At 33.6% G+C, this 13,690-nt stretch overlaps 1 protein-coding gene across 1 annotated transcript in view; it reads right to left on the bottom strand.

Moving 5' to 3' along the window:
* The window catches only part of LOC124366460, a 70,771-nt gene that overhangs the window by 2,872 nt on the left and 54,209 nt on the right, over positions 1 to 13,690 (bottom strand). Inside the window, exon 4 of the mRNA XM_046823033.1 lies at positions 9,483 to 9,682. Coding sequence (XP_046678989.1) covers positions 9,505 to 9,682 — 178 coding nt within the window. The 3' untranslated portion in view covers positions 9,483 to 9,504. The remainder of the gene's footprint in view (positions 1 to 9,482; positions 9,683 to 13,690) is intronic.

Here is a 13,690-nt window from a genome sequence, read left to right on the forward strand (position 1 = left end):
TTTTTACACTACCCGAATGCATTTACATTACATGATGTAAAAATGAAAGCAAAAATAAATACATAAGAGTGACTCAATTTACTTTGATTGGATTTCCTAGGTTGCTGAATTATTGGCCATCAAATAAGAAATAATCTTTTATTTACTTCATTTTAGTCTTTATTAAATATAAGATTTCCCAATTGTAGGGTATTGAATATGGAGCTATGATTTTAGTAGAATCTTGGTCATAATGTTCTGTGAGCAAAAATAATCTTTGAGAAAAGTAAACTCAAAACAAACTTATAATTAAAGTATTTGTTACTTAACCCTCAAACCAACATTGAACATTATAATGTTGATCTAAATCATTTTACAAGTGACAATCAACATTATAATGTCGATATGACACGCACGTGTTTTGTCAGTTCATTTTGTAAGTGACATTTATGAAGTGCTCAAATGGCCCCTTTGATATACATTTTTTGACATGGTTTTGGTAACGTCATAACCTTATGAAGCTCTGATCATCTTTCCATGAATTTGTTTATAATTTTGATAAAAATGTTTGAACTCATCATTTGCAAGGAAATTTGTATTTTCCTCTTGAAACCAAGATACCTTTGGTAATCTATTTTAGCCATTGGTTGTACTTTATTAAAGGATAGTTCACATTTAAATGAAAATTAAAATGAACTTAAAAATGTTTGGTTTGCAATCCAACGGGATCTATAATATTTTAAAACTTCCAACTCTTTTTTGAAAGTAAAGAATTTAAGAAGATAGTTGTGGGCCTCATGTCTTGGATTGTTTCTTTTGCTGATTGGATCTCTTGTTGGTTTATTACTCACAACAACATGTTGATCATAATAATCACTGAGTTGCTCATAGAAATCTGGAAATCAGTCAGATTTGTAAAGATGTTATCAATTGCTTTCGTTGAAGTGCTGGTTACTAACTTTAGTGTGTTTACTGACTAGCCAAGAACAAATGATCCCAACAAATTAGTGTGTTGCTTCGCACAAGGCATTAACATCATAGACGTCATTATCAAAATCCCCCATACCTATAAAAAATCTGTCGTTTTTGTAATATCAGTCAATATTTTTTTGTAATTCGGTAAAGGACTGTTCTTATTCTCTATTGGGTACCTCTACTTCAATGACTTGTATTCTTTGTATGAATGTAAATTCAAAATTTTTATCTGTTGGTCAGCCAAGCGTGTTGGGGATAAACAAACAACGATTTCGAACAAAGACTACTACCCTCATTTCTCTGGTAGAGGTGTGACAGACAACATTTTCCATTTGGTAATTTTGAATTTGAAAAAATTGTGTATTACTGTTGTTAAAACCAGAATCAGAATCATTTTTATTGCCATTTTTCTTTACAGAATTGACAAAGTCAGTCATAAAAAACAATACATATTACAATAATGTACAGTTAAAAAACAAAAAACAACACAGTAAAATTATACTGGCCTACAAAAGTATGGACATTTATATGATGGGATAAACGCTAAGCATTAATAGCTACCTCTGAATTCAGAAACTCGTTTACAGAGTAGAAGGCCTGAGTGATGAGCCATTTGGAAATTTTTGATTTAAAAGTTTGTAAATCTAACACCCTCAACATTTCGGGAAGCTTGTTAAAGAGCTTGATTTGCAAATATTTATGACTCTTGCTGTATTTGGTTAATCTCATTGTAGGCAAAACTAAGTCATTAGCAATGTCGTGTGTGATAATTATGTATATTGTTAAAACTTGTAAAATCTTCTACGTTTTCTCGTACATGAATTAAATTTTGAAAAATAAAAATGCATGGAAGAGTCATTATATTATTGTTAATAAAAATATGATTTACAGCTATCCCTATAACCTAGACAAAACATAATTCTTATAGCTCTTTCTGCCACAGGAAAACTCTTTTCTGCACCTACACTATTACCCCATAAAAATGTTAGCATACAACAAATGAGAATGAAAAAAACTAAAGTAAGCAATTTTAAGTAACTTATTACTAACACAGCTCTTTAGTTTACGTAGTAAAAAACAAACTCTTGACAACCTTTGAAATTACATTATTTGTATGCTCATGCCAGATAAGCTTAGAATCTAAAGTTATCCCTAAGAGCTTTCACCGGTTTCAATATAGAGTCTTGCATTTCAATACTTCTTAGAGAGAATATTTTCAGTTTTCAGTTTTATTATCATTCATTTTTTAAGAGATTAGACTCAAACCACATAGAAGCTGTATTGATTACTCCTATTAGTGTTACTAAGAACATCATGTACACAGTTGCCCTTTACTATTATAGATGTATCATCCGCGTACAATACGGTATTTACAGTTAAATTGATTGGTAAGTCATGACATACAAAATAAATAAGAGGGGGCCAAGGACAGAGCCCTGAGGGACCCCAGCAAGGACTTCTTTTACAGACGAATCTTGACCACCAACACTGACCATATGTAGTCTACCACACAAATAAGTTCTGAAGAACTGTAAGGTATCATTACATATTCCATAATACTGCAATTTATTTAATAAAATATCATGAGAGAGATACTGTCGAAAGCCTTGCTGAGGTCCAACAGGGTCAATCCCAAGTACTCATGATCCTCAAAACTTGTCAAATATCTGAGACACAACATTGTCTAATGCCTTAACTGTTGAGTAGCCCCGGCCTAAACCCAAATTGGCTATTTGATAAGATTTTGATTTACATCTAGGAAATCCATGAGCTGATTTTTAACACAAGTCTCTAATATTTTAGAAAAAACCGAAACAATCGTTATTGTTCTATAATTATCTACACAGGATCTATCGCCCTTTTTAAACAAGGGGATACTTTTTGAAAGTTTTAAACAATTTGGAAAACGTGAGGAAGACAAAACTAAGATTAATTACATAAGTCAAGGGCTTGATTATAAGAGGAGCAATGAATTTCACTATTTTATTGGATAAGCCATATATATCCTCACACTTAGATGGCTTTAAAGATTTAACTATGGCACATATTTGTTTTCTCGTCTATTTCTTTAAAAATAAAACTGACCTGTGAACTTTTAGCATTAGCAAGGTAAACACTGTGTCTTAAACTATTATTATTGTTGGTCTGATACTTACTAAGTATTTCCTTACCAATATTAATGTAGTGGTCGTTAAATTTATCTGGAGCTATCTGTGGCAGATTATCATCAGTACTAAAATGATTTCCTGCTTCCAATTTTTATAACCTTCCAGGCAGCTAAGCACTTATTATTGGCTTCATTGATAAATGTATCATTACACACCTTATTTTGGCTTCTTTTAATTCTTTCTCTGTACATTTTCTTTTGCAAGTTATAGCAGTTCCTTAAAGCTACATTGTCCCTATAAGCTGGTATTTTCAACATATCCCCCAAGGTATTAACAATATTTCTCATGTTATGGAGAGACTCATCAAACCATTTGGAGTTACCAGTTTTCTTTTTATTTTGTAAATTAACAGACTTTTGAATCATTGGACAAAAGTAATTGTATAAACACATAAGATTATTTATAAAGTATTCAAAAGCAGCATTAGTGTCTGTAAATTTCAAACAGACTATACCAATCAAACTGAGATAATTGTTCAGCAAATGAGTTTACATTATTTTCCTTTACTCTTCGAAAGGAGATCTGTTTCACCATAGGGGTTACAGATGGGACACAGAAATTAAACAGAATCATCTCATGGTCCGAAATCTGGTAATTCCCACAGACAGCACCTAAAACAGTTTTTATCTAGATTTGTAACAATATTATACAATAATATTATTATACCTAGTTGGAGTGTCATTGACATGATATAAATTAAAAGATTTAAGTAAGTTAATGAGCATAACTGTATTAACATCATTAACTTTTGAAAAATCTATATTAAAATCTGCTCCCAGAACAATCTTACTCTTGGGTTTCCTATTACAAATAAAATGTAGTAAATATTCAAGATAAGTAAAAAATATGTTACTATTACTATCTGGTGTTCTATACAAGGAGATAAATATTACATTAAAAGTATTTACATATATACAAAGCAGCTTCCAGAAGTCTGGGGCAGGTTAGATGTGAGACGTCAATTATTTCAAAATTTAATATAAATCTTTAATTAAAATAGAGGCCCCTCCATAGGGCTCGCTTCTACAATACGCTGAAGCTAATTGGAAACCACTGGGCACATATAACTTTACTTCATCCTCAAGGAGCCAATGTTCATTAATTAGAACAACATCACAAGTGGCTTCATCCAAGACCACTGCTAATTCCGTTTTACTTTATTTCTTATATGGATTGAACATTAAGATGTAGCACATTCACCCACATATCCTTACCAGACCTCTGGAAACCAAGATCTAAATCACCTCTACAAAATTTAACACTATTTGAATAGAGGCTCGTCTCTATGGTGGTGCAGCCAGATCTGATAGTGGACAGTTTTCCAAAGAGGCCCGCTCTTCCATTACCCCATCTATGAGAAGCTCAGAAGTCGAAGTGAAGGCTGTAGCACACGTATCACCATCAGCGTTGGAGTTAGTCATATCCTGTGGTGCTCTCTCACCAGTGTTGTTAGAACATGCTTCCTGTGATGAAGGCAACTGTGAAACAGTCCCCCGGATGCCGACTGTACCATAGATCTTAGACACTTCTATCTCCTTGGTCTCCTCCAGTGCCTCACAAATTAGTTTAGCAAGCCAGTACTTGCCTCTTGCATTTAAGTGCATGCCGTGGCGAGTATGTAAATATCTATCTGCTCCACTAGCCCTAACCAGAGAAACATTAGGAAACTCTGACTAATAGTTTTCTAGGTTTTTTATTGAATTTTCTAATCTCTTTATTAACACATGACCAATTTTTTAAGTCATGCCTAGTGGGCAAATCTACTAAAACTATTCTAAAACCGCTGTATTTGTCCAATGTTTCACTAATTGCATCGATTGCCCTTTGAGCTTCATTGCGGAAAACGTCATTAGATCCACATGCAATGGCAAGCACATCATTAGGACCCAGTTCTTCACCATCAATGTTATCAAAATTCAAAATCTGCTCAGCCAAACCACCAGGCCTAACAAAACCAACAGCATCCAACGATTTAGAGTGTTTATTTAGGTGAAATGTTTAAATCACGGCCATGGCTGTCAGCACATAATAGCAGATTTTTTGTTTTGTTTGGCTACTTCTTCTTGTATTAATGTGGCATCTTTCCCCTTTTTGAGCAGACGAGTCTTTTCTATGGGTTTTTCTCCAGGTGTGAGTCTGTGAACCTACGTTTGAAGTATTGACAGTGTTAGGTATGATGATACAATCACTTACATCAGACTTGTCACCTTCGAAATCACTTTGGAGCACTTCAAAGGAATTTTTTGAAGTGAAATCTGGACTTGACAATGCCTGAATTGCTTTAAATGCTCGCTGTTGCCTCCGACCAGAGATTGTGTAAACTTCCTGCCATTCAGTATCAACAGAAGGTGGTTTTTGATTGTTATTATAGGTAAGAGGGGGAAAGCAATTAAAGCAGGCAAATTCTCTCGGACTTGAAGGATTCTGCTGTTTTTGTTGACTTGAACTTTTTTCTTGTAGGGTTTTAATTATACTCTCTAGGGTGCGTATTGTGTCAAGCATTTTTGTTGTTTCTTCCTTATAGATCACACAACGTCTACAATTCCCAGACTGAAAACAGCCCTCCTTTAAATTGCCCCTGGCCTCCTCTTTCAGCATATATAATAAAGTTTTCATTTGCTTCTTTTTTCGCTTTTTAGTTTCTGCTCCAAAGATTTTATTTCATTTAATAGTTGCTTTTCTCTCTCATGAAACAGATTTTTCATTGATTCAATGTTCTCTTCATATCTTTTAACTTGTCTTCAAGTTCTAGTACATAAATAGAAGTTTTATTTTTTTCTTGATGGAGTTCTTGTTTAATTCTTCATTCTCCTGTAAAATTGACTTATTTATCTCTTTCGGCTAGTGAGGAACCATTTTAACTGTTCAAAGTTTTCTTGGCTATTTTCAGAAGATAGTATATTTCTGCCTTCAGTAGAGTTCAAATTACATCTTGAACATGTCCACTGTCCCAACAAGTCTTCCTTTTCCATAATCTTTATATCAGGTAGAGTTAGCTCAGCACATTTAAAATGGACCCATTTTATGGCAAGATCCTGTACATAAAATTCCAGCTGACCTTACATTGTTCTCGCTGCATATTCCACAAGGATATTTGGCCATAGTATTATTTGTAACAATTTCCACAACTGATTACCAATTTTACAATGACTTAATTCATAAATAATAAACAGGTAACCAATTAATTAAGTACACAAATTACAAATAATCAGCCTTTAGAAACATGCAATGTGTGTCTAGTTTTAATCAGTATATTAATTTCCAATGAAAGTCAATATGTGCCTGAAAATTTCAAATGTAAACAAAACAATGTAAACAAAGCAGACACTGTCAGAGCAGAAGACACAGAGAGTAGAGATAAAGTCAGGTGGCCAACAGCTGACTTGACCTTGACCTGTTACTACAGGTTTGATGTGGCAATTGGTTTTTCAGGTTAACTTCTGCTTGATTGAGAATGACTGTCTGTTACTGTACTACAGGAGTCAAATGCAGTGTACAACTTCCTGTCAATATTAACATTCAGTTGATAAATTTTCTGTAAGTCTCTAACAAATCTTTATAAATAACAGACCCAGTTCATGTGTTGAGTGCTCCAATAACTTTTGAAGCCGTGAGTTTCACTCAAACCTATCAAAATCACAGGTACACTTCCACTAAAAATAACATGTGCTTTCACCTCCTATAATAGTAAATGGCATATATATTAATTTAAATCTTAAAGTGGTTTATTAAATTTCAAACTGTATATCCCAGTTTGGTCTTTATATTTGAAGCAAACATTTTTAATACACTGTATAATGTCAATTCACTGACTGTAAATATAAAATTATATCCAGTTAATACTAACACAACATAAAGGCTGACTCTGGAAGTTGTACAATTCCATGTTGGGTTACAATTAGTACGTCGGAACGAAGTTCCTCGCACATGACGGAAAGCTCATCCCACTTATTTATAGCCATTTGAGCATTTTAATAAACAATGACATGCATAAATTTTTTTATTTTTATTTAGTCGGTCAATTTATGTTGGTGGCTATGAGTGGGTTCCCTGACAAATTTAAAGGACATTGTCAATCAGAGTTGGTTGGTACTACCCCTGTGAAGGTCCGGTTCTCAAGAATGGGGACTGTCGCATTCACCATATTCTTACTGTTTTGTTGTTTGTTGTTTTGTTTTTATTATTCTTATGCAGGTTTCTTCACAGAAAATCAACATGATGGATAGAAAATTTCAACAACATTTTAGTTATATTTATTACAGAATGACAAAAGACAATAGACTTTATTTGCACAATTCATAGAGAAACATTAGCATCAATGATACAATATTAAATAATAAAAAAAAAACTATTTAGTTGTGTCAGTCATCACATTAGGTTTATGTCAACAGTTCTCCAAGATTAAAAGTACATTTACTAAATAAAATGGCTGTTTAAAAGCCAGTTCTTCAGTGTTTTTTTAATATTTTCTTGAGACTTTATATCAGTGGGCAGACAATTGAACAGCTTTGCTCCCATATAAGATGGCTTTTCTTCAATCTGAGCAGAATGGTGTTGAGGAAGAGTGAAGTCTGCAGCACAGCAAGTGTTATGTTGGTGTACGTCACTGCCTCGGGTCAGATTTTTCTCATGTGCGTAGGTTATTACATTGAGGATATAAAGTGACACTACAGTTTAAGACGGTTTGACTAAAATCACCAATTTTGAATTAATTAGGCACTGACAATTTTTTTCAAATTAGTTTTAAGGTTAAACTTCATATCATGATAAATCAAATGTAAAACGCAATGCACAACGTTTTTAATTGTAATTGGATAACACGATACTTGGACACAGCTCAATACACATTTAACCCGAATCAGTTGAATTGTCACATGCCATTGTAATAGTATTACATAAAGACTGTTACAGTCCATACCAGATAACCATTGTTGCATACTACGATCCAAGTGATATAATGAGTACTAATATGGGTCACTTATTTTGAGTGAACACAGATCGTAACAGACATTACATCAGTTCCGCTGAGAGATTGTTCATTAACATCAGTTCAGTTGTTTGTTTGGCTATGTCTGTGCTAAGGGTTACTCTTAGTTTTGTAATAGTACAATTTAATTGTGTTCTTATACTTTTTATTTAAAAGTTTGTCAGTGTTAGATGTATAATAATCAAACTATTGAATTTTTAAGTACAGTTTTGTGTTATAATCAGTTCAAATATGTTTCCAATAATTCAGGAAAAAGTTTTGGAGGTGTTCACAAGCACAATATTAGGGACCACACTAGAAACATTCTGCAACACCAATAGAGCTCTGATTGTAGACTAAACCAATTATTTTTGTACAAATTAAAATATGTGAACAATATAACTTTTTGTTAATGCCGCTTTATTTAATTCATGTTGTTAATGCCCTTATTTATGTAGATAGTTAAATAAAGAAAGTAATAAAACTTCTTAATAGTCCTATTATAATATAATATTATAACAAATATTGTTTTCATGAAGAAACAGTATTATGAGTCCTTCTGTAAACAGTGTTAAATACTAGTATTAATAATAGTGGTAGTGATAATTTATTTTTGCTTCACTAATCAATGTATTTACATTGTAAATGGGTTTTCTTGTTAGGATGAATAGATGAATAGTAATAAACAATGAATGATTTCAACTACTTCTTTTAGCAGATAGATGTTAGTGAATATTATCCAACAAATGACTGTCAAGTGTTATTTTCATTAATAAATACTTGATTAATCTCTAAATCTTGATAAAAGAAACCATTGGCATTACTATTTTTTTCTGTTAGTTTTTCACTAATAAACATTTATGAATTAATTTTCCTTTGTGAATCTTTGAATTGTAAATATAATAAATCATATTATTCTGGTATTAGAATAGTAATGATTTTAGTCAACAAATATCATTTATAAGTGTTTTAAAATTTTATATATTACATAATTATTTAACAAATTTTAAATGAAAACATTTTATAAGTTTTCCTTGGATTTTTGAAAGTGGAATAATAAAAGAATGTTCTTCATATAACTTGTAATTATTATTTGTATAATATATTAATAGTAGACATCAGATATGGTATATAAACAGCGAGAGTACCTAGTTGTTGTTCAATGATAATTTGCAGTGCCTAGGAGATAATTTACATTAATTGTGGGGAGTAATAAATGCAATTAATTGTTTGAATAAATCACAGTAAATAGTCCCTCATCGAACAGGATGTTAGAAATGCTCAGCTCGGTGTTGGTCCAAATAATTCAAATACTTTTAATGAATACTTCATTAAGTAGTCGAATATTCCATTATTAGTAAAATTAACATATACATATAGAATGTTGTACTTACCTAAGATACTGCAGTAGTCAGCTCAGGTGTGACCGATGTATCTGTCCAGGTTATTCCAGTTGCAGGAATAGTCTATTTTGAGGTGACCGAATGAACTGAGTCCAAAGTGTTGAGGCTTTCGTTGACGAGCCAAGCTGATCAGTTCGTCATACAGGCCCTCGTTCTCTTCGCTCGATGTCGAAATGGGCTGTATGTACTCCCTGTGCCAACAAACCAAATTAATTCTTATGGAACAACTTAAAGATTTTCACATAACGCAGCCATGGTTGGAAGGGTTGATTCAATGCGAATGTTGAGTTTAGCTCCAGTTCACCTTCCTCTTACGTGCAGCATCTGGAATCTGATGCTGTTGCACACTTAACTACTGAAATATGGAGTCATGTTCTTCTGAAGGGACCAAAAGCAGTCGGCGTCGAAGAATGAAGAAGCTCAAAACAAAACCCCCTGCATTGTTTCGACATCAAAGACACCCAGATTACAAAAAGTAGTGCAATCTAGGTAAAGAGGTATTCTCATTGTCTCATCAGGTGCACATTTGAGAGCACTACGATGATGATCCCAAAGCACGGTCGAGCAACCGAGTCTTCTACAAATAACACACCTGTGGTGGAAAGGGTTTTTCAATGCTAATGATGTATTTTCTTTGTTGCCGATTGTTTTTGGATCCCTTCAGACGAACATGACTTCAGATTTCAGGAGTCAAGTCTGCAACAGCATCAGATTTCCAATACTGCACGTAAGAGGAAGGTGAACTGGAGCTAAACTCAACATTCGCATTAATGATCTTGTTACAAAGCGATATTTCAGTAAGGTGTTATTGGAACTTAAACTGTAAACAACCATAGAATGTGTGACACAGTGAGATGTGAAGAACATCTGGGGGGTGGGGGGATATGAAAATGTTATTTGCTGAATACTGGAGGGCATTGAGAGTTAGGAATTCCACCTTAGCAGCTGGATTATTGAAGTCCTGTGTCTAGTGGTTTGTACACTGCCACTGCGAAAGTGTAATATTGATGGTTCACTGAAATCAATGTGTTTTACCATACCAACGTTTCATAATAATCATTAGTTCACACTACCATTGCTATATTGTGGATCAACACTAGAGTAATGTGTTACATTGTTTATTTACATGCACGAAATTGCTACCACAAATAGTCATATTTTTCTAAACTTATAAAATTTATTTGTTGAAAATAGGAATACTAGTCCAAAAAAACTTATTTTAAATAGTAGAGGATGGTTACACTGAAAATATATTTAAATTTCATATAAAACTGAAATGCTTTTATATATATATATTTAAAAGCGCTCTGTGGTGTAATGGTAGCACATTCACCCGGCAAGTGAGAGATCCGGGTTCGACTCCCGGCGGAGCAAGTACTTTTTGCGATTCAATGTTTATTGAAATTATATATATATATATATATATATATATATATATATAATTATATATATATATATATATATATATAATAATAATTGTATTAGATATATAATAATAAATAAATATATATATATATATATATTTGTTTTTCTCTTAGGACAAGAAACTTATAAATTGCACTTAGTCCTATAAGAACCTTAGCGCTGCTTCCGCAGTGACAGGATATTCAGGATGGGTAAGGTTAGAGGATAGGGGCTGCTTCCTATCAAGATCCATGAGGAAGAATTTAGGGCACTAATCTCTTGTCATGTCTCCACGGAAGAAGGGTAAAGCAGGCAGGGAGTGGCGCACTCTTATTGAGGCTAGCAAGAACCTCTGATACTTAGGGAACAAACCCCACCAACTCCAACAGTCATCTAGACTAGACCTATCGAATTGCCCTTTGCACCCCAGAATCTCGACATTTGCGGTTAGTGAAGTGCCGCTCCTGGACATCCATAAGGTTGCCCAGATTTATGTGACACATTGGTTTTTGCTGTGCCCAGTGGTAGGTTCAACTGGGAGGTTTAAACCAGCCAGAACTGAACCCTACTGGGTTATCCACATGTTTGGAAACAGATGATTTCACAGTAACTTATGGGATAATGAGGAGGTTTACCATGCTGAGGAATCCACATCCTTTCCTGTACTTCTCTATGAACATGTCTAAGCAGCATCAGCATAAATATTCTCTAACATTCCGTAAGAAAAATCCTGTAAAATACATTGATGAAGTGAGTTGTATATCCCAGCACTCCACTGTTCACGTCCACACATACTCACAGTCAAGTTGGTGCCGTACGCCCGTACATCTCTCATCCAGTGTAGATTGTTTAGAACAGAGAATCTCAGTTACTGTATGTCTATTAAACTCACCTTTACTTCTAAAGGCTGTTTTCATATGCAAAAGTTAAAACATGACATGAGCCCAAATTGAAAATTCGGTTCTTTATTGAAGATCATTATCCTTTGGAGTGTATTAATGATCGTTTAAAATCCTCCTATAGTTGTTTCACTGACAGATGAATGCATGCAGAATTGAATCATAAGAATTATCTTGTGTTGGAGCTGACACATCTACAGCTATAATATGATGTTGTATCTTGTTATCTGTATTCAACAGAACGTGTACATTCCTTTCTCATACAAATTAAAAGTACATGACAGGAATGATGCTACGCAGATTTTGTATACAAATATTCAGTAGTTAAAAATATCTTTTACATATAATATGATATGTTGATGTAATAATAATTATGTCTCTATAACATAGAAAAATAGTAAAATTGCATCGCATTAGTCAATATTTGTCCATTAAGTAAAAACAAACGAAGCCTATCAGTCCATTCATTCAAACTCCTGCTTACTGACAACTCAGTTCATTCACACAGAACTTCGATATCAGTTATAATGGCTATATTGTATTATATTATATCATATCAAATTATATTATATCATATATTGGCTCGATATCAGTTTCAGCCCTATTCTGATTTTTTCTGTGTTAAAAATTTAAGAATTTCCCCACACACTATGAAATTGTCAACAGAATAGAAAGCATAGACACCAATAGGTGTTTCAGTCGAGTTTTGAAACTTGTCTGTAAGTCAAATTTTAAGTCATAATTTTTTTCTTTTTGTAAAATCTCAACTTCTCTTATTGCAGACTGTATAAGAAGAATTAAAGCAGGTGTGATGAGTGAAAGTTGCCCAGTGAGATCATATTTTACAAGGGGAAGCCCAAATAAACATTGGTAGTGAACACTAGCGTATAAACTCGTAAAAACTATATATTCTATCATGTGACAAAGATTCACTAAAAATGCGGTTTTACATATCAGTATCCCCTGCCCTGTTACCTTATCCCCTCTTATCTTAACCCCCCCCCTTACAGTTCAAAATTGTTAGTTATGAACACGTTTTTATTAAAAAAATATATATATTTGTTATAGAGGTGGTAGATTTTGAAATTACGCTCATGTGCCCAATTTTGGTGATGAAATGTTAAAAAGAAATATTTTTAGCTTTGGTCTTTACCATATGCTGCCTGAATATGTGAATAAGAAACGTGTTTATAGAACAAATCTAGTAGGGTTTATATTTTATTACTGAGATATTAAATTTGCTTAATACTTTATTAGAACAAAAACAAATTGGTCTGTATCGAGCATTTGGTTGAACATTAAAAAAGTTTGCAATCTTGTGTTTTTGTGTAGTTTCATTGTAAAAGTTCAATGTTTATAAGTCGTTGCTAAAAGCTCGTCTTTGATTGGTAAAGCATGACTACGACGTGTCTACGTCTGAGAATATATTCTGAAACCAAATGAAGCCCAAAAATTTATCTGAGAAAGTATTGCTAAATATTTTAAAAATTATTGTGCGTAATCCCAAAATTCGGAACCATTAGAACACATTACCATTATCTCAAATGTCACAAATAGGCCAACAACTAACGCTACAACTATACAATGCCACTGTATCCTCGGAATGGAAGCATTGGTGACAACAAAACAGCAGGAGACACGCGCACTAGCCACAAATTGTGTCTGACCTTTGCGCAATTTTACTGTCAATTCTATAATTGAGCGCCATTGTTGCACTAGGTGCCGGTACCGGTTCGAGAAGTAACATTCTAAATTGTAGGAAGTTTGCATTCACTGGGCGGCGCGGCGTACCAAGAATAATAAAGTGATCTGGTTTCCCGTCTCCATTCGCATTCACGGACCGGAATGGTTTATGGCAGTGTGGACAGGGGACAACGGTCCGAACCAGTCCTCCAG

Source organism: Homalodisca vitripennis, chromosome 7 (assembly GCF_021130785.1).
Source record: "Homalodisca vitripennis isolate AUS2020 chromosome 7, UT_GWSS_2.1, whole genome shotgun sequence".
Classification (NCBI taxonomy): domain Eukaryota; kingdom Metazoa; phylum Arthropoda; class Insecta; order Hemiptera; family Cicadellidae; genus Homalodisca; species Homalodisca vitripennis.